The 20,285-nt window shown below is 38.9% G+C and overlaps 3 protein-coding genes across 3 annotated transcripts; all 3 read right to left on the bottom strand.

Moving 5' to 3' along the window:
• Positions 1 to 916: 916 nt before the first annotated feature.
• On the bottom strand, positions 917 to 2,104 carry PF4 (platelet factor 4). The gene is made up of 3 exons (XM_032150281.2): positions 1,951 to 2,104; positions 1,504 to 1,630; positions 917 to 1,378 (listed from the first exon to the last, which is right to left on the bottom strand). The coding sequence occupies exons 1-3, from the start codon at positions 2,039 to 2,041 to the stop codon at positions 1,276 to 1,278; spliced, it is 321 nt and encodes a 106-aa protein (XP_032006172.1). The 5' UTR covers positions 2,042 to 2,104; the 3' UTR covers positions 917 to 1,275.
• A 4,385-nt stretch (positions 2,105 to 6,489) lies between these two features.
• Positions 6,490 to 8,235, bottom strand: PPBP (pro-platelet basic protein). The gene is made up of 3 exons (XM_032150266.2): positions 8,001 to 8,235; positions 7,563 to 7,698; positions 6,490 to 7,423 (listed from the first exon to the last, which is right to left on the bottom strand). The coding sequence occupies exons 1-3, from the start codon at positions 8,146 to 8,148 to the stop codon at positions 7,321 to 7,323; spliced, it is 387 nt and encodes a 128-aa protein (XP_032006157.1). The 5' UTR covers positions 8,149 to 8,235; the 3' UTR covers positions 6,490 to 7,320.
• Positions 8,236 to 15,457: 7,222 nt separating this feature from the next.
• On the bottom strand, positions 15,458 to 18,477 carry CXCL5 (C-X-C motif chemokine ligand 5). The gene is made up of 4 exons (XM_032150253.2): positions 18,273 to 18,477; positions 18,006 to 18,138; positions 17,812 to 17,895; positions 15,458 to 17,457 (listed from the first exon to the last, which is right to left on the bottom strand). Exons 1-4 carry the CDS (start codon positions 18,379 to 18,381, stop codon positions 17,439 to 17,441), a joined length of 345 nt encoding a protein of 114 aa, XP_032006144.1. The 5' UTR covers positions 18,382 to 18,477; the 3' UTR covers positions 15,458 to 17,438.
• Positions 18,478 to 20,285: the final 1,808 nt, after the last annotated feature.

Genomic DNA, 20,285 nt, shown 5'->3' with positions numbered 1-20,285 from the left:
AATTTTAGATGATATTCTGGCATTTCCTAAGCATCTATAAATTATGTTTTTCTTAATTAGTTTGTCATCCTAAAAACCCACCCTTTCCACCACCAGCAAAGAGATTGAATGGCACCGTGTTCTATTTTCTCTTAGGATTTTTATCCTATGTCTACACAAATATTGTCACCTTGGGTAAAAATTACATTAGCTCACGAGCAATGGCTGCAGCTTTCTCATTCCTCAGCTAGATTCTGCCTTCTGACCCATTGTGGTAAGGTGAATAATGCCCCCCACCCTTGAGATCCCCATGCCCTACTCTCTGGAACCTACGAATATGTCATTTAGTATGGCAAAAAGTCTCCACAGATGTTTTAATGTCTAGAGATGGAAATGGTTTCTGGATTATCCAAGCAGGTCCAACGTATTCACAGGCTCCTTATGAGAGGTAGGTAGAGTTAGAGGCAGAAAGGTCAGAAGAGAGAGGGGAGATGTGACAATGGAAGCAGAGGTTGGAGTGATGCAGTTTGAAAATCAATGGAGGGTCCATAAGCCAGAGAATGTAGATGCCTCTATAAGCTGAGAAAGGAAAGGAAATAGATTCTCTTTTAGAGCCTTCAGAAGAAACACAGCTACGATCATACTTTGAGTTTAGTATGTTCAACCCACTTGGGACTTGTGACCCTCCAAATTGCAAGATAATAAATTTGTATGGTTTAAGCCACTGAGTTTGTGTTAATTTGTTACAGAAGCCGTAGATAACTAATATATCAACACTGCAACAACTTCCTTTCTCCCCAGAGTAGAGCAGCGCCTTTCTGAGGGATGAATAAAAACATCATCATCTAGTACCTCTCCTCGTTTCCAGAATTTATGGGCATAAAAACAGTCTTATTTATTTACTTAATTTTTTAAAAAGCCACCTAGTAATGCATAAGTGCTACTAATATTTATTGGCAAAAGTAATAATAATGGTCAAGGTAAATATGTAGCTATAAAGTACTGCAATCATGTAAATGCATGAATATGTATCAGCCAACATGTAACACCAAGCAAAACCAGTATTCAAACCTTCCTTCAAAATACTTTTTGCTTAAAATACCAGAATTTTTTCTTCCATGAAATTGTTATGTGTCAACACAATTTTTGCACTATTATTAAGAAGTATTTTGACTATACTACAACTTGATTTATTTTGTTTATTTAAAATCATAATGATAACACAAATATCAGAAGTTCTTTCACAGTTAGATTGAAACTGGAAAAAAAAGTATGCTATATAGCAAATGCACACAGTTAGTCAGCTAGTAGCTTACTCTCCAAAAGTTTCTTAATTATTTTCTTGTACAGCTGGACTTGCAGGTCCAAGCAAATTTTCCTCCCATTCTTCAGCGTGGCTCTGGCAGGGAAAAGAGAAGAGATGTGACTTTCAGTCCTTGGGTTTGCAAATGGCATTAGAAGGGGGAGGGATGGGCAGAGGAGGCACGGAGCGGCGGCACTGACTGATGCAGTGCGAGGACTCACATCAGTTGGGCAGTGGGGCAGTGGGGTCCGGCCTTGATCACCTCCAGGCTGGTGATGTGCCTGGGACGGACCTGGGAGGTGGTTTTCACACACAGGCACTGCAGGTCCCCATCTTCTCCAGCTTCAGCTGACGGGGAAAGGGAGGGGGTAAGAGAGGAGGAGCGGAGGGAGTGGTGACTCCATGAGCAGCCAGAGGTACTTTAGGGACTTTTCCCGCTACCTTCAGCCTTCTTTTCCTTAACTATAAGTCATACCTCTCTCAGACAGAAGTCGTGCCGACTAGATGGGAGGTGCAGGTGCAGCGCCTGGCACTGTGCCGGGACACTCAGCAGGCGCTCCGTTAAGTGTAGCTGCGATAATGATCCTAGAGGATTCCTCCCCAGCCCCAGGGCTTCCCGGACTCCCCCTCGCCGCTGCTGGCCCTCCCAGCCTGACTTCTGCTCTCACCGCTGGCGAAGGCGACCACAGCTGGCAGGAGCAGCAACCCCAGAAACAGCAGCCCTGGGCGTGAGGCGCAGAACCCGGCTGCAGAGCTCATGCTGCCGTAGAGCTTCCAGCAGGATCTCAGTGGGATGGGAAAGTCGGGCTGGGTCTGTGGCCAGTGACTCCTGAGCCTCACCGGCGCGTTTTATTCCTGGCTGTCCTTCCAGTCCGGAAGCCTGAAGTGGACAGCAAGGAACTGCAGTGTGGAAACTAAGATACTGCTGGGAAGACTTGGGCTCTGGCCAGCCAAGATTACTTAAAAAAAAAAAAAAAAAAAAAAAAAAGGCTCTGGGCAGCTGCCTTGGCTGGGACCTCCAACCTCAACTTACATACAAGCACGTTTGTAGAGTTAGAAACAGAACTTGAGTCAGAAGAGGAATGTTTTTTGTGTTGTATTAACAGTAGAGTTCTCTGTTGTCATCATGCAACTTACACAGTAGGTGCCTTCAGGACCCTGACAGTTCTGTTTCCTTTCCAACCTCCCAGCTGCAACTACCAATGATTACTACTGAGTTTGGTGGTTTTGTGTGCAAAGAGTGTGTTATTTGCAATTATTTTCTGCTATTAATAAGTTTAATTTGGTCTCTAGGCGATGACTCTTTTGAATTTCACCTGAATGTGGAAAACTTCCCTAGTCTCTGGATAGTATTTACCGGGCTCCACCAACAATCACCCAGTATGCTGTAGGCCGCAAGGTCTATTTTCCCATTACTCGTACTCTTGGAAAAACTGCAGAAGTAATATTTGAATGCATTCTTCTTGTAAAAGCTTAGTGCCTGGCTGTTTCTTCATTGTTTCCATCCTGAATAACAGTCCAGAAGAGATGACAAGAAGAGTTTGCCAGGCCATGTCTCCCAGTGCCTGCTGTGTCTTCAGCCAGTGCCAGTGACAGGGTGGGATGGGCTGCACTGTTGGTGGGGAGCAGTGATGCTCCCTGCGGGAGGATTCAGGGCATCTGGGAGTTGAATGTGAGAATGATGGGAGGTGACAGGGGAGGGGATGCAATAGAATCCCACACAGGAAAGGTGAAGAGATCCATATGGACTATCTTCCCTTCTCTGAAAAAGAATGACTTTGGCTCTTGGTTAGGGCAAGGTACACCCTCAATCCAAAGCCAGAGGTTCTCTGTCATACTTATTAACAGTGGTGAAGGGCATCAGGAGCCCACTGCATGGAAAAGCTGATATTCTAATACGTGGTAGGACTGGACTTCTATAGAAATGTGCAATTTAATTGTTAAGCTGAGTAATTTCTTCCTCCTACTCTCCCACTACCTGCCTTTTCACCTGACTAAGACTTTTTATACTTCTGGAGTCGGCTTAAGTATCAGTTCCTCAGAGGGCCCTTCCCTGACAACTATACGTAATTGGGTTCTCTTGCCTTTCTATCTTGCAGAACTCTGTTTTTCCTATTTCTCACAGGTAACACACACACACACACACACACACATATATATATTACACAGAGATATGTATGTGTGTGTGTGTGTGTGTGTAGGTGTGTATTTCATAGTGTTAAAAATGGTTTTGTTTCCTAAACTGGAAAACACTATGAAATCAGAGATTATAACATTTATCACTGTTTCAGTGTACTGGTAGAGACTCAATTCAAAGTGCCACATTAGCGAAGATGATGTGTTGAAAATGATGATGATGAAGTTTTAACATGTTCACGTATCTGCTCCTTCAAGCAATTGAAGCATACCTCTATATTAACATGTGTAATATATAGCTGCAATTATTTGCCTGCTTATCTGCCTCTCCCACCACATAGTGATCTTTTCAAGTGCAATTCTCTGTGACTTACATACAGTAGTGCAGCACATAACAACAATTAGGTCAGCAATGGACTGCATATATGACAATGGTCCCATAAGATTATAATGGAGCTGATAAATTCCTGTTGCCTAGTGATGTGATTCCCATTGCCTCATGGTTGTAAAGTCATAGGAAGCAGTGTATTACTGACATGTTTGTGGGGATGCTAGTGTAAACAAACCTACTTCACTGCCAGTTCTATAAAAGTATAGCACATAAAATTATGTATAGTACACAATACTTGATAAGAATAACAAACAACTATGTTACTGGTTTATGTATTTACTATACTATACTTTTTATTATTATTTTAGAATATACTCCTTCTACTAGTTATAGAAAAAACATTAACTGTGAAACAGTCTCAGACAGATCCTTCAGGAAGTATGAGTTGTTATCATCTGTCTTTAATCATAGGAGATGGCAGCTCCATGCGTATTATGGCCCATGAAGAGCTTCTAGTGGGACAAAACAAGGAGTTGGAAGATAGTGATACTGATGAGCCTGACTCCATGTAGGCCTAGGCTGATATGTGTGTTTGCATCTTAATTTTTAACAGAAAAGTGTGAAAAATAAAAAATACAAAACAAAACAAAAAACAGTTAGCCAGGCTCTATGGCTCATGGGTGTAATCCCAGCCTGAGAGGCTGGGGCAGGAGGATCACTTGAGACCAGGGGTTCGAGAGCATCCTGGGTACCAAATGAGTCCCCTTCTCAATAACAATTTTTAAAAATTAGCTGGGCATGATGGTGCACATCTGTAGTGAAGATCAAGGAAGATCACTTGAGCCCAAGAGTTTGAGGCTGCAGAGAGCTATGATCATGTCACTGCACTACAGTGTGGGTGACAGAGAAAGACCTCATCTCTAAAATAAATAAATAAATAAATTAATTAATTAAATTAATAACTAGATAAAAAGAAAACAAGTTTACAGAATTATTATATAAAGAAAAAACATTTTTGTACAGTTGTACAGTGCATTTAAGGTGTTATTGCAAAAGTCAAAAAGTTTAAAAATTAAGGTTTATAAATTAAAAAATTACAATAACTAAGGTTGATTTATTGTTGAAGAAAAAATATTTTTTATAAATTTAGTGTAGCCTAAGTGTACAGTGTTTACAAAGCCTAAAGAAGTGTACAGTCATGTCCTAGGCACTCACATTCACTCACCACTCACACTCCGACTCATCCAGAGCAACTTCCAGTCCTACAAGCTCCATTTGTGGTAACTGCTCTATATAGGTGTACCATTTTACTCTTTTATACCATATTTTTACTATATCTTTCTACATTTACATATGTTTAGATACTCAAATACTTATCATTGTGTTACAACTTCCGATGGTATTTGGCACAGTAACATGCTGTACAGGTTTATAGCCTAGGAGCAATAGGCTGTACTATATAGCCTAGGTTTGTAGTAGGCTATACCATTTAGGTTTGTGTAAGCACACCCTGTGATGTTCACACAATGACAAAATCACCTAATGATGCATTTCTCAGAATATATCCCAATTGTCAAGCAAAACATGACTGTATTTTTGAACATCCTGTATCCAACATAAGGGCTGTTGCAGAACATTTTGTAATTCATACATGTTTATGAACCTGAAACTTGAAGCCCCTTCTGAGTTAACAGCAGAGAGAATGAAGGGGAGGGATGATTTTGCATATGGATGGGCAACACGCTGGGTTTGTACAATCTTACAACCAGATTTTAATGTTTGCAGTGTAAAAGAATCCAGGTGGCACTGAGTGGCAACTAAATTACTCTTTCTCTGCATGTAAACAGAATAACTCAATACATGCACTCAAAAACAGAAGACATCTGCATCTCACGAGGTATAAGCGTGGTGTCAACACTGTGCCATGTCTCAGGAGCTGGTCTTGTCAAGTTTCAGTGGGAAACCACTAGACATAATGAGTGAGATGCCTGATATCCTATAATTATTATAGTATATACAATATGCTATTTATGTATCAAGTTGTATTATGTGTGTGAATAGTACTATGTTATATGTAATGTAATCTCTTCATTAGAGAAAGAAGAGTTGAGGAAAGCACTGTGGTGTGGCGGTTAAGAGCACAATTTGAAATTCCCACTCTGTTACCTACTTAGTTATCTGAAAGTGGGCAAGTGTTTTAAACTCTATAAACTCGATTTTTCTCTTCTGTAACACTAGGGAGGATAATATAATCATAAGAAATAATTACTAACATTTATATATGGCTCATTTGTGACACATATTATTTTAAATACCTTAAATTTATTAACTCTTTTAATCCTTCCATAAACTATGAGGGAGGCAATATTATCCCCATTTTAGGGATGAAGAAACTAAGGTACAGAGAAATTAAGCAACATGACCTGATATACACAGCTAACGAGTGGCAGAGCCAGATTACCTCATTATTCAAACTCCAGAGGATGTGCTTTTAACCAGATCATATCTATCTTTTAAAAAATTGCTTAGTTCATGCATGCAAAACACTTAGTATTCCTAGCATATTAAAATGATTAATAAATTGGAACTATTATCATACTACATTAAGAATGACAACAATCATCACTTTAGTAACTTTTGTTGGCCATACTGTGAAATACCAAGTATACAAAAAAGAGAGGAAAATTAAAGCTTTTTTTCCCCAACAATCCTGTTAAAATTAATAATAGATGACAACAAATCAACAGCAAATTTTTATTTCATGTGAATATTTTTGTAAGAATAGTGTGGGTATAAATTTTAGGGTTTAAAAAATGAATGAAAGTTCTGTTGATGAAAAAAGTAGAATTTAGAATTAGGAGTCTAGTAAGGTTGAAGTCCTATATTGTACTTATTTATAAGGCTTATTCGAATGCTAGAATTGTAACTATGTAGATATGTTAATTCATTTTCATCATCTATTTTTGTTCTACTAGTGGCAAATATATTCACTTTAAACTAGCTAACCACAGTTTATAAGATTCATATTCACCAATTTATTATTTTAGTGTTTGATGGCTAAAATAAACATCAGAATAAACTTTCAGGGAGTATTTTAAATAAGACATCCTAGGACTAAGACACTGAGAGACTCTATTAAGTTCCTAAATATATTAACAAAAATGTATTGAGCAAATATTCTCTGTTGGGCTCCATATGATTCCTATTATCACTGACCATTATGAAATCTAATAATACCCATGAGTGTGTCTACTAACCATAAAGTAGACCAGGAAAAATCAACCAAGTTGTGTTTGAATAGAAATTTTTAAAGAACGAAAATGCAAACAATCCAATGTTTAGCCAAGAGTTAGAGAGTTGAAACCAGGCTTATTTATTTTCATCTTCTTTCTGCCATCTTTTAACCAGTCTTCTCAGAATAAAATGTGATTTTTGAGACAGAATGAAACACATATCCAAATTTTAATACAATAGGAATAGGTATCCTGAATAAATGAGAACTCTAGAAAATTAAGCCTTCAAAATTCTACCCTTCCTGGGAGTTAAAGAAGTTTGGCAGAAACAGAACAAATTAATCAGTGGATTCATCACCTGCCAATTTTTTCTGTACAATTTTCTTGATTCTGGGAGCATCTGGGTCCAGGCAGATTTTCCTCCCATCCTTCAGTGTGGCTCTGCAAGAGAGAACAGGGTTATCTGTGGGTGTCCTGACCTGAATATCAGAACTAATCCATGAGACTGGAGGAAACGAGTGCATATGCAGATGGTAGAGAGTTTCTCTGATAAGGCAATAGCACAGAAACAGCAACTTACATCACTTCGACTTGGTTGCAATGGGTTCCTTTCCCGATCACTTCCAAACTTTGGATGTTTTTGGGATGAATTCCAGAGGTTTTCTTCAGACACATGCAGCGCAGTTCAGAGTACAAGTCACTGTCTAGACTTTCCTCTAGGATAGAAAATGTGACCTATTGGTGGTCATGAATATTTTCCTCAGGTCTCTTATTTGCAGATTGAGGGTAATTGTACCTCTCTCATAAAGCCATTGTGAATATGATCTGTAACGCTTTAGTGAAGTGCCCAGCAGATTGCCCAGCACACAAGAAGTGAGAAGTGACCCCCCGTGTGCCTCCTCCAATTGGAATTGTTGGTATAATGGCACTCTCCAGCCCCAGAGGCACCAAGCTAGTCTTTACCCCAGACACAGGTGTAGCAGAAGCAGCAACAGGTGCAGGGAAGCAGGGCCTCTACCTTTGCCTTTCGCCAAGTTTCTCTTAGTTTGTCCTTTGGTAGAGGAAGCCAGAGCAGTCAGCAGCAGCGACAGAAGCAGCAGCACCTGCAGGGCAAGAAGTGGTCTCGCACTGTTACAGGAAGGTGTGATATCAAGTCTGAGGCTCATGGTGGAGAAGGCTGAGCTAGAGTTGTTTCCAGAGCCAGAAGACCTCTGAGTGAGGGTGAGTTGCTGCCTACAAGTCTGCAGATAAGTGGCTTCTCGTGCCCTGAAGATGTCATTTATATGCTCTCTCTCAAAGCCAGTAAGAAGGAAGAGGTAGCGAAGGAGGAAGTGAGAGTATGTGGTGATACACACAAAAGTATTTGAAGCTATGCACAACCCAGAGAAAGACTAGACAGGTCAAATTCCTACTAAGTTGCTTAATATGCATCACTTCACATTCCCACTCTCCCTTTCTCAATACTTATCTTCCTTACACATGTGTAAGAACTCCGTTCAGGAAGGTAAGAGCTAGACTGGAATACTACATGCATTTTCTTTGTATGATTTGTAACAATATGCCCTGCCTTTTCTATAATGCAGTTTTTAGGCTTCATAGAAACTTTAGGAGCACCTGAAGGCACAAACATGTGGCCCTTGAAAGAGAAAGTTATCTTTCCTTGTTAGTGCCAAAGAAAGCAAATGTTCTTTTCATGGATGTTGATAAATATTGCGATTGGTTTGGAGCATGTAAGTAAAATAAGAGCCAATTACCATCAAAAGTTGTCTTTGGATTTTAGCTTATTGGATTCTTTCTGCCGTCAATCTATATTATATTTTGTAATTTCATCTAGAAACTACAAATGAAACTCATCCTCCTTTGTATTACAAAAGAAGCTACTTGTTTCTACCACCTAAGAATACCTAAAAAGTAGGACCCAGCGTATTTATTTTTCTTTTTATTTTGAATTTAACAGAAAAATTACATAGTTTATTGCAAAAGATTCATACGCTGCAGATGTATTTGAAATAAAACACAAATTTCTCTTCATCATTTCTCCACATTCCTACTCTTCAGTGGTAAACACTGGTAACAATTTTGCATTGGTTTTCAATTCTGTCTGCATTTATATGCACACATGTATATGTATAAAGTGAGACACGTTTAAGACATAGAGGTACACATATACATAGAAGTATTGTATATGGATCACGGCACAGCTGACTTTTATCCTTCAAAAAATATGTGTTCCTTATCTTTTCAGGTCATCTTAATGTAGTTTTCCCCCATGCTTCTTAATGACCACGTGACGTCCTATGGTAAGAACAATAGTTACTCAACCTTGCCTTGTTGGTGCCCTTCAGGGTGTTTCCAATTTTGCACTATTAGAAATTGTGCAAGAAATGTCCTTACCAAGGAAAATATTTCTTCCTGAATTCTCAGACCCAAATTAAAGGTTTTGGTCTGAAATGCTATATCCCTACAACAATAGAGAGATGGACCTACACATTACATGTTGGCTTTATGTTATTTTCTGGTTCTCTGTCCCATGTGTAAGACTTCCTTATTCAACTGAACCATGCACTTTTGTAGGGAGTGGTATGTCCTGTGTTTGTCTGAATGTCTCATGTATCCTATAACATGTAGAATACTTCAATATAAAGTAGGTCTTAAATAATTAATAAATCAATTAATACGTATCACATGAAAGTTTCCCTATCCTTTCTAATCACCTACAATTCCAGGCCAAACTCGACAGGACCCAAAGGAACTATACTTTTTAAATTGATTTGGAAGATTGTCAATAAAGAAGAGACAGATGTAAGTGGCACTGGCAACAAGTTTTCTCCCTTTTACAACTATGTATAAGTCTCACAGAATATTATTTAAATTTTCCATATTCTTTTCTTACTTTTCATATCTTTAAATTTTAGAAGACATGCTTAAAATACTAAATGTTCAAAATTACTCTCTATCAAAAGGATGAATATAGTAATTTTTTAATCATGTTTTTGTTTTCAAGCCAATTTTCCCTATTGTTTAATGTTATCTACTATGTCTACTCAAGTTCTTAGGTCCTGTTTTTAAATGCGATAACCTACAGACCACGTTTGACAGTTTACTTTAGAAGTAAGCAGACTTCCAAATTAACACACCCTGGAAAGGTTTCGTGACTTGATGGTGACCTTCTATTTCTGAGTAAAGTATTTTATTATGAGTTCCTCAAATGATTGATGTACTAATTAATGTAGAACCTACTGACACTAAATAGGACAATGATTTATTTCTAAGTTTAGCTGAAACAAAAAGTTTTATTGATTGTTTCGTATGTAGACATTTAGCTGTATGCTGTAATATTGTACCTTCCAATGAAAAAGAAGACAACTCTGGTATGAGGAGTTTTTTCTGCCTTATTTTAAGCTTTTCTATTATACAAAGCCCTTGTAACTTGTGAAAGACTCTAGAACACCCCCAACTTTGTGGATGTGTCTTCCCAGGTCTGTCTTCCCATTTGGCTTTCAATAAACATGTATAAAATTATTTCTGCCTCACTAGCCTTAGTTTCAGTTGATGAATGTATTTCTTATTTTTCTCTACCCTATTTATTGTTTTCTTTAAATTAGAGTTTAGCAGTAGAGCATATTTAATTGAAATGATTTTTCTCCCTGTCTCAACACAGAAATTTCTAGTCTTAAGCAAGCTTAAAGGAAGGGTGTAAGCTGAGAGTTCGGGGTCTTCTGAGAGTTGAGATGTGGAGTTAATAGCAGAGATAAGCTCAGCAGGACACAAAATGAGGGGAGCAGACTTCTCTTTCCTCCTATGGGGTGACTTTATAGCTTTTCGTCATTATTGAGATTGAGATATTGTGAATTCGCAAGTCATGTACATTTTCATTCAAGCATAAGATCAAAGCCATTTCCAGAGCAAGATATAAAGGTTTTTTTTTTTTTTAACACTATTCATAGTATATTTCGTTTTCTGTTCAACCCCAAAATACATTGCTGAGAATGTTTATTGGCTTCACTGGACACCTTTTTTTCCCCCTACTTAACACTATCCAGATTTCTTTCCTCCGCAAAATTCGTGAGGAAGTAGTAACAGATTTCTTGAGTCATCAAAATTTCTTAAGGATATCAGTCAGCATTTGATATAAAACAATATTTTGCTAGTTTTTATTAACTCAAAAAATATTGATTAAGCATTGGTTGATTAAGCCTGAACTTCCTAACAGGTTTTACAAAGTTCTCTTTGCGTGACTTGGTCATTTAATTATTTATTTTTTAAAAGTCAGGCCTAAAATATTTGTGTAAAGCAATGGGATATGAAAAATACTCTACTCTTGCTGCTATGATGACAACTGCTGCTGTTAATTGCTGTTACTGTCATTTGCATCATTCCCTTCCATTTCCACGTTGAGAAACACAGTACAGATGATGATAAACTGAGTGTACAAAACTGGTTAAAAGATGTTTTCAAATAACTTATTCAGTTAAAAGCATACTGTTACACGAAATTATTGTTGAAATAAATGCTAGAATTAGAAAAGAGTTATTTTGTTACTTGTTTTTAAAATAACTTGACAGCCTTTTTATTAATCTTGCATTGTCATTGTGGGTTTGTGTATGTGTGTGCTGGGGGTGCTAAGTTATTTTTGCTCTTTTTTCTTTAAGTCATCTTATAAATAGCAGAGTCATGAAGGAAGCAAGCAAATTATCCAAGACTCAAAGCACATTTTATGTTAGCTATTTTAAAAAACAATATCTAGAGACGTTGGAGGACCACTATCTATAAAATTAAGGCATAGATTACTTCTTCTCTGCCTCACACAGAACATTTTTAATGCACATTTCCCAAATCCTTCTTTCAAGTATGAAGGAAATAGACTACCACAAGCAAATCAATCATAAAAGCAATTAGTACCAAAAATGCTAAGGATAGTATAATGTTGAGTCTGTTCATTAAAGTATCTTAATCAATAAATTTAAAAGACTAGCCATCAAAAGTTTTTCTGTAAGTGCTGAAACCCAATGTGCTTACTGTATAACTGTGAGTTGACAAGAATTGTTCAGATGTTAATTGAGGTTTTACTGTCTACTGCCCAGAGGCGAAGCATGGGGTGAAAATGGGAGAAGAGTGGGGAGGGTGAAGGAGTTGAGGGGGAAATATCTTTCTGGGCACTATTATATACAATACTTCAAAGTTTTGCCGGACTTAGAATTTGTGTTTTAAATTATGTTGATTAATATCATTTGTTAAATCTCAAATGTATGAAAGTTACCTAGTTTCCTTACATGCCCATTCATTGAGGAAATTCTAACATAATTTTCTAGAGCCTGCAAACATATTAAATTGTTAACAAGTACCATTAATCCTCTTTTGTTGTGTAATAAGCCGACCTCATTGTTAGTGGCTTAAAATATTAATTTATTGTTTGATAATTCTGTATGTTAGCGTGAGTTTCTTCTGCTAAGCTCACTTGAGTGCGGTCAGGAGCAGCTGAAATGGCTGAAAATAAAGAGTGGGACAATAGGGTGACAATGGTCAATAATAACTTAATTGTACATTTTAAAATAACTCATAAAGAATGTAATTGGATTGTTCGTAACTCAAAGGATAAATGCTTGAGGGGATGCATACCTAATTCTCAATGTGCTTATTTTACATTGCATGCCTGTATCAAAACAGCTCATGTACCCCATACGTATATACAGCTTCTATGTACCCACAACATTTTTTTAAGAAATAAGAAAAATAATAAAATAATTTAAAACAAAATTTTAATGGCTTAATTCACATGAGAGTGGTTGGTGTTGGCTGCTGGCTGTGATTTCTACTGGGACACCTGGGTTCTTCTCCTACTCTTTTAAATATAATTATATAACTTCTCACTAATGAGCAGAAATGAGGAATGGTGGGAGAGAAGGAGAATAGGTAAGGGAAGGGGAGGGGAGAGAAGAAGAAGGAAAAGGAGAGAAGGAAGAAAATAGAAAGGAAAAAACAGGCAAGTCATAGTCCCTTCCAACACCCTCCTCCTCTCATCCTTGTCTCCTCTAGTCTTCTCTTTTCTAGTTGTTCCCCTCACCTCTTCTCCCCTTTCTTCCACTCTTCTTACTGGAAAATCTTTGTTCTGTGGGAAAACTGAGTATATTTGCAGCAGAAAATCTTAACTTAGACTGAAAGTTCCTCATCTTTATAATTTCCAGATCATAAGGATCCTGCAAAGATAATAGGCATGTAACAGGATTATCAATTAATATCAATAAATTAATATTTGATTGATGAATACTTATACAAAGGAAAATACATCATATATTCTGATAGGTATTATGTAATTGACGGAAAATATACAGAGAGTATATCATTTCCAGAGCTTCTTTAAAAGACTCCGGTGGCTTATGCCTGTAATCCCAGCACTTTGGGAGGATGAAGTGGGTGGATCATGAGGTCAAGAGATCAAGACCATTCTGGCCAACATGGTGAAACCCCGTTTCTGCTAAAACTACAAAAAAATTAGCTGGGTGTAGTGGCACGCGCCTGTAGTCCCTGCTACTCTGGAGGCTGTGGCAGGAGAATCGCTTGAACCTGGGAGGCGGAGGTTGCAGTGAGCCTAGATCATGACACTGCACTCTAGCCTGGACAACAGTGAGACTTGGTCTCAAAAAAAAAAAAAAAAGACTCATAACATATTCTAATTTATACAAGTACATGCTAATATAAACATGTATAATATAATCCAACTGGAGTGTGAATGTATGTACATACATACTAATATGATTAATCTTCTTTATTTCCTTTTCTTGTGTTTCATAAAAGAGCAATTTCATATAAATACCTATTCTTAGGTATTTATATAGTAAATTTGAGGGACAAGGGAAGTTGAAGTATTGATCAAGATTGGGATGAGACAGAACCTCATTTGTCATTTAGATAGGGAAATGTTAAGTATAACCTAAGAATATGTATTTAAATGAAATTGCTCTTTTAATTTTGGAGTGACAAGGGGACTTGTTTAGCCGAAATCACTTGCTTTTTGAATACCTAGTATGTGCTAGGCACTGTCCTAGGAACTGAGATGAAGTTGATAAGCATTGCCCCTGCTCTCATGAGGCTTACATGAAGCTAGAGCAGAGACCTTAAACCGATGACAATAAACACATAGGCTCAATAAACCCTACAGTAACTTCGGTGAGAAAACTTTATGAAGGAAAAGTACAGAGTGCTATGAGAGGGTATAAAATGGTCTTCCTCAAAGGTAGGAGTAAGGGTTGGAGAGGTTTCCTCAAGAAAGTAAAAGGCAAGCTATTCCAGAAGGAAGGATGGTAGTTACCCTGGTAAAAGTGAGGGGAGGTATTATAGATTGAGAGGATTGTGCATGCCAGACTCCTTGTTGGACTACTGCTAGACAAGGAGAAAAGAGGGTAAACAAGTTATAATTTAATTAAAACCGAGCACGGTGGCTCATGCCTGTAATCCCAGCACTTTGGAGGCTGAGGCAGGCCGATGACCTGAGGTCTGGATTTCAAGAACATCCTGGCCAACATGGTGAAATCTCATCTCTACAAAAATACAAAAACTAGCTGGGCATGCTGGTAGGTGCCTGTACTCCCAGGTACTCGGGAGGCTGAGGCGGGAGAGTCACTTGAACCTGGGAGGCAGAGGTTGCAGTGAGCCGAGGTCATGCCATTAGAGTCCAGCCTGGGCAACAGAGCAAGACTCAGTCTCAAAAAAAAAAAAAAAAAAAAAGACATCTACCATGAGCCAGGTTATTGAATTTAGAACAGTAACTGACAGCCTGAAGATCCGGATAACTTGTTAATTCATTAACTCATGCATTAATGCCACATTGGGGATGCAGAGGTAGATGTAATATGGTTAATGCTCTGGGAGAGCTAGAGTGGATGAAGAAACCTATAAACAAATAAGAGCAATGCAGTATTTTTGTTGTAATTCAGATAATGAGATGTCATGGGAACATCAAATCGGAAGCCATGAGCTCTGCCAAGGAGCTGGTATTACTTGAGCTGAGTTCTTAAGGGTGAATAAGCCTCCTCTTATATGCAGGTAGTGGCCCTAGCAAATGCAAAGTCATGGGCCTAGGAAAGAACATGCCCAGTTAGGGAACTGAACACCTGACTATAGTGAATTTGAGGGACAAGGGAAGTTAAATTGCTGATAAGGAGTGGGATGAGAGAGAAAGAACGTCATCTGTCATGCTTAGAAACCTTTATTTTATGTTTAGGAAACAATTTAGATAGGGAAGAATTTAGATAGGGAAATCTTTGTGTTTTCTAAAGACCCCAGAAGACATTGGTGCTGTGAAGGAATAACTAGAAGGGAAATGAACTTGGAGAAAAGTTGAGCCAAGGCAATGGTATTGGGGAATGAGGGCCTTCTCTGCCATTCAGAGAGGAGCAGAGTTAGTGTTTTAAATTACATAGAATTAAAGATAAGTAAAACGTATTGTAACAGTATAGGAAGGAGAAACAATATGAGTGAAGTTTAGAAATCTTTTAATGTTTATTCAAAGGACAAAATAAAGACTATGAACCAATGAGACACATAGTAAAAAAGTACAATTTTAATATAGTGAATGTAATACATATGTAATTACTCATAACAAAATGGTCAAAACCTTTAAAAGATACACAATAGGCATCTAAAAAGCTTAGCAATGCTAAATAGATAATAAATATATATTATATATAAATATATAATATATAAATACGTATGTTTTTACCAAGAAATGTTTTGTTTTTCTTGCAGTAGCTTTGTTAATTGCACAAAATTGTGTTTTGTTTTTGCCATTTAAATATTATCACACAATCCTATTCTGAAAGACAAATGTTCATTAAAAACAAAGCAAAAACAGAAATTCACAACCATTAATTACCTAGGTTTGTCATTTAAAGGTTTAAAGAAAAAAAGGGAGGAGCTTTCCTACAAGCCTTTTCACAAGTGTCACATTTCTCTTTAAAAGGGAAGGATTTCCAAACAAAGGTGAAACAGCTTAAACAGAAATATTTATGAAAATAAACTTCACAGCATTATCAAGGATATTAAGACAACACTGACTAACCGGTTTCATTACCGCATCTTCCCCCACCCCCACCCCCAGTGTGTCCCACCAGGACTAGAACAGGCTTTACATTCAGACAGAAATGCTTCAAAATCCCAGTGAAATGAACTGTGCTAAAAACCCGACAGGCATCTTCCCTGCCCTCCCCGCTCTTCTTCTGCAATCCTCTAACCCAGGTTCTGCTCTGTGAAAGGGGCCAAAGCTGTGAGTGGGGAGGGACCTTGCCTCAGCGTGGCCACCTTATATATAATTATATATTCTACCATAAATGCTGGCCTTCTGCAAATTATGATTTTGGAAAATCTAACCCATACAGAGGGATAAAAAAATTGACATCCCTTGGACGACTTCTCCTTGTTTTTTTTTTTTTTTTTCAACATTCCAAGCCCTCTCTGGTCCCCTATCCAAGGAGAAATGCTAGGGCCTCGAGGATGTCGCTATATATTTTTATAACTAAATGATAAATTTATGTTCAAATTGTTTGAATACATTTCCAAAACTTTCAGAGTACAAGTCATTGTTAAGTTTGCCTTTAGTTTAAAAACTAAAAGAATACATTGCTATATAAACTAGCAGTCAGGAATTTTCCTGTTTTCTAGCTTCTTCATCTACCTAAAATATATATTTAGTTACCAGAATTATGGTACTCCTAATAAAATAGTTAATAGCATATAAAATCAAAGTTTAAAAGTAAATGATGGCAGTTTGCCATACTAAAAAGATAAAGAATGTCTAAAATTATAGGAAGATAAGATATTAGCCCCATAGAACTTAAACTTTTAGAAATTCTGAATAAGGAAATATATTCTACATAGATAAGGTGTGAAACACTCAGCTTTCTAAAGCGAAATAATTAAATAGTATCCCACTATCAAGAGTAAGGAAATTCTCTAACATATTCCCCAAGAAACATTAAAATATTTCCTATTTCTTAAAAAAGTGAAGATAACAGTGTATCTCCATCAACAGAATTCTTATGAAACATCATTTCCATATTAAATCCACAGCCTTCTCAGTTAATACCTTAAGGAATATTTCTTGGAAATATAATAGTCACCTTCAATTCAAGACACTTTGAAAGATTAACAACCAGTGATTCTTGGCTCACACTATAGTCAATTGCCAAAACTTCAATAGCATAGCAGATAAAATAACAGCAAATAGCAGAGTTACTATGCCAAACCCTTCATGAGCTGAGCTGAAAGCTCAAGACGCAAACATAGGTTTTCCTCACACTCTTCAAAGTGAGGAATCCAGGAAGAAAGCTAACTACTGGAAAAACAAATAAACAAACAACAACAAAATCTTTCCTTCTTGTCTTCCCTGGGTTCAAAGACCTCCAGAAAACTTTTCTGCTGAAGACTGGGAAACTTTTCCATGCGTGCTCATTTCTCTTAATCAGTTTTCCTTGTTTCCACTGTTGAGAAAAATATTATATTAGTTTAACCATTTTTCACACTCCTTTCTACTCCACCTTGTTGTCAAAACTCAGCGTTTATAATGTTTGGTAAAAATGCAGGATACAAAAATCAGTAACAGCAATGGGTAAACAAAAAACATAACTTAGTGACAAGCTGTGTGTAATTGCTCGAGTAATTGATTGGTATAAAGATTTTCCCAGGACAATCCAGAAAAACTTTCTCAATTTAACAACCTTTTAATTCTAAACATGAAAAGTGTCACTTAAATCGTACAGAGAATAAAGACCTTGTGAAGTCTGTGGTCTCCCTAGATGAGATTTAAAAACCACAAAGATCAAAGTGACAAGTACCCGTCCAAAATTTTCTGGATGACTTTCTTTAGAAACGGGGCTTCTGGATCAAGACAAATTTCCTTCCCGTTCTTCAGGGAGGCTCTGAAGGAAAGAAAAAGAAGATACACTCATGAGATACCAAGATTGAAGACCTAGGCTGCGAGACTTCCCTCTTGCCAAGGTCACAGTGGACACGGCAGCACAGAACTTACACCACTTCCACCTTGGAGCACTGCGGGCCTATGGCGAACACCTGCAGATTACTGATCATTTTGGGGTGAATTCCCTGCGTGGTCTGTAAACAAACGCAACGCAGCTCTCTCAACACAGCAGGGACAGGACCAGCTGGGGAAGAAAGAGAGACACCCTTTATAGGACAGGTTGCTGGGAGAGTTCCCTGGAACGCAGCGACCCCGCAGAGGCTGGGATGCACCGCTGTGCCCGAGTGCGAGTGCGTCCCGCGTGCCATGCGCTCTCACCGCTGGCGATGGGCCCTGGCGGCGTCACCAGCAGCAGCAGCACCAACAGCGCGCACAAGGAGCTCGAAGGACCGGGGACACGGGCCGCGCGGCTGGACAGGAGGCTCATAGCGGTCAAGAGAGCGCTGCGAGTGGTCGCGGGTTCCTGAACCGGGTGGAGGAGCGGGGATTGGAGGAGCAGAGATTGGAGGATCCGGAGCACTGTGGCTTCCTCGTGCCTTCTGCACTCCTTTTATCTACACTCATCTCTCCCCACTGACAGGAAACTCAAGCTTTGGGATGCTGGGGAAATTCCCTGAACTCATGGGGCAGTGTGGAAAGAAGAGGCTGCGGGAGGGGGGCCAGACAGTGGGAACTGGTGGGGAGGGTGGCCAGGAGGAGCTGTCTGCACCTCTACCAAGAGGGACGTTGTAGCCCTGCTCCGCGGTGGAGGGAGCTGTGGCTCTGGCTAGAAGGGAGTAGCGATTCAGCAGGATTCAGCAGGGCCTCATGCCCTGGGCCTGAGCGGGCTAGGGATGCCGGCTTTTCTGAGGCACGCAGCCCTCTGGGGGATGCTCCTCCTCTCCTTCTAGAGAGAAAAAGTGGAACCAAAGTAGCAGGAGCCTTGATTTGAGAAAAATTTCTGAAAGTCAATCCTTTCTAATTATTATTACTATTAATCAGGAAATGTTACTCATGTTTGAATTGCTATAAACTGAAAGTCCTTCCTGTCTTCCTTGCAGGCAGGTCATTCTAGGTGTCTTGAATGACTTTATGATTCTCTGGACTTCAGCCAGCTTTGGAAGCCAAGATAACATGATAACAAGAGACCCTTGTCTCTTGCGACTTGAAGTCAGTGGCCTGAAAGGACCACTGAATTTTGTTAACTCCCCTACAGAATTCTCAGTAAGTGGACTGAGAATTCTGTACTTGTAGTATAGCAAGTATATGTGTGTCCAGGTAGTTAAACAAAAATCTTCCAAAATCACCCAGCAAATTGCCATGGAAGATACCTTGCTATTGGCAGTTGCTATGCTATTGAATTGGAAGAGGTTTTGGTCTTCTTGGGGGTGAGGTGTAGTATGGTGAGCACAGGCTAAAGCTTGCCAGGGATCCCAGGCCTGCCCCAGCTCTGGACCCACCCCAGGCGTGTATTTGACACCATTTGGAGATGCTGTGGGAGGCTGATGAGTTTGAAGGGCTTATGTGAAAGCTTCTTATAGGGGTTTGTATCAATTTGGCAGCACAACAGCACCCAGTCTGTTTTCCCTCTAACAACTTCATGGAGGGAGGAATGCTCCCCACAGACTTCTGGAACCATCAAGTTTCATGATTACTGGTGACCAACACTGTTTCCACAGGCCTACTCTAGTCCCCAGTGAGCCCTGCACTGCCGCCTGAAATTGAAGGGTGAAGTAGTTTCCAGCTTCCTGTCCCTCTCTCCTTCTGTTATCTGTGGAGGAGTTAAAGCACTGAAGGTTTAAGTGTTTTCCACTGTCTTGCTCCATGGCAGGAATGGGTTATTGTATTGGAATGACACATAGGCTTTCTTTCACGGAAATCTAATTAGATCCTCTTCTGGCTGGTTCTGAAGACCCTTGCCCTCACGGCAGACTAGCAAAGGTAATCAGTAAACATGATGGCAATGAGAAACCAGTCATGAAACACAACTCTTTTCCTTGTCTCCTATGATACCGGGAATTTTATTAACTCCCCCATCCATCACCTCCATTGGTGAGCAAGAAAGAAGTGTTATAGACCTTTACAACTTTTATTCTGGAAGGAAACTTCAGAAATTCACTGGCCGAGTAAGGTTGGGTGGTATGGGCCTTACTCTGTGAGAAACTAAATGAGAAGTCTTCACAGCTTCCTGACATCACCAGCATCATACCTGACTCAGAAAATGTAATTCTTCATCTTTCTGGGGAGTGGTAATCTGTAGAAAACAGCCTGCAGATTTAGTATGTTGACATTTTAGAGATTAGACTGTATCTAAAGACAAAAGTTAAGCCTTGGTGAAGTGATAAGACTTCA

This window comes from Hylobates moloch, unplaced genomic scaffold (genome assembly GCF_009828535.3).
Source record: "Hylobates moloch isolate HMO894 unplaced genomic scaffold, HMol_V3 SCAFFOLD_2, whole genome shotgun sequence".
In the NCBI taxonomy this organism is placed as follows: Eukaryota; Metazoa; Chordata; class Mammalia; order Primates; family Hylobatidae; genus Hylobates; species Hylobates moloch.
The sequence above is the reverse complement of the archived record's forward strand: the minus strand, read 5'-3'. Positions and strand labels throughout refer to the sequence as shown.

What these genes read in the sequence shown, in the direction of transcription:
- PF4 (XM_032150281.2), bottom strand. Translation starts at nt 2,041, where the DNA reads ATGAGCTCTGCAGCCGGGTTCTGCGCCTCACGCCCAGGGCTGCTGTTT. An exon ending in TGTGGTCGCCTTCGCCAGCG is followed by an intron (nt 1,631 to 1,950) that starts GTGAGAGCAGAA and finishes TTTCCCCGTCAG; the next exon opens with CTGAAGCTGGAGAAGATGGG. An exon ending in TGCCCCACTGCCCAACTGAT is followed by an intron (nt 1,379 to 1,503) that starts GTGAGTCCTCGC and finishes TTTCCCTGCCAG; the next exon opens with AGCCACGCTGAAGAATGGGA.
- PPBP (XM_032150266.2), bottom strand. Translation starts at nt 8,148, where the DNA reads ATGAGCCTCAGACTTGATATCACACCTTCCTGTAACAGTGCGAGACCA. An exon ending in AAACTTGGCGAAAGGCAAAG is followed by an intron (nt 7,699 to 8,000) that starts GTAGAGGCCCTG and finishes TTTCTATCCTAG; the next exon opens with AGGAAAGTCTAGACAGTGAC. An exon ending in TGCAACCAAGTCGAAGTGAT is followed by an intron (nt 7,424 to 7,562) that starts GTAAGTTGCTGT and finishes TCTCTCTTGCAG; the next exon opens with AGCCACACTGAAGGATGGGA.
- CXCL5 (XM_032150253.2), bottom strand. Translation starts at nt 18,381, where the DNA reads ATGAGCCTCCTGTCCAGCCGCGCGGCCCGTGTCCCCGGTCCTTCGAGC. An exon ending in GCCAGGGCCCATCGCCAGCG is followed by an intron (nt 18,139 to 18,272) that starts GTGAGAGCGCAT and finishes TTTCTTCCCCAG; the next exon opens with CTGGTCCTGTCCCTGCTGTG. An exon ending in TGCTCCAAGGTGGAAGTGGT is followed by an intron (nt 17,896 to 18,005) that starts GTAAGTTCTGTG and finishes TCTTTCCTTCAG; the next exon opens with AGCCTCCCTGAAGAACGGGA.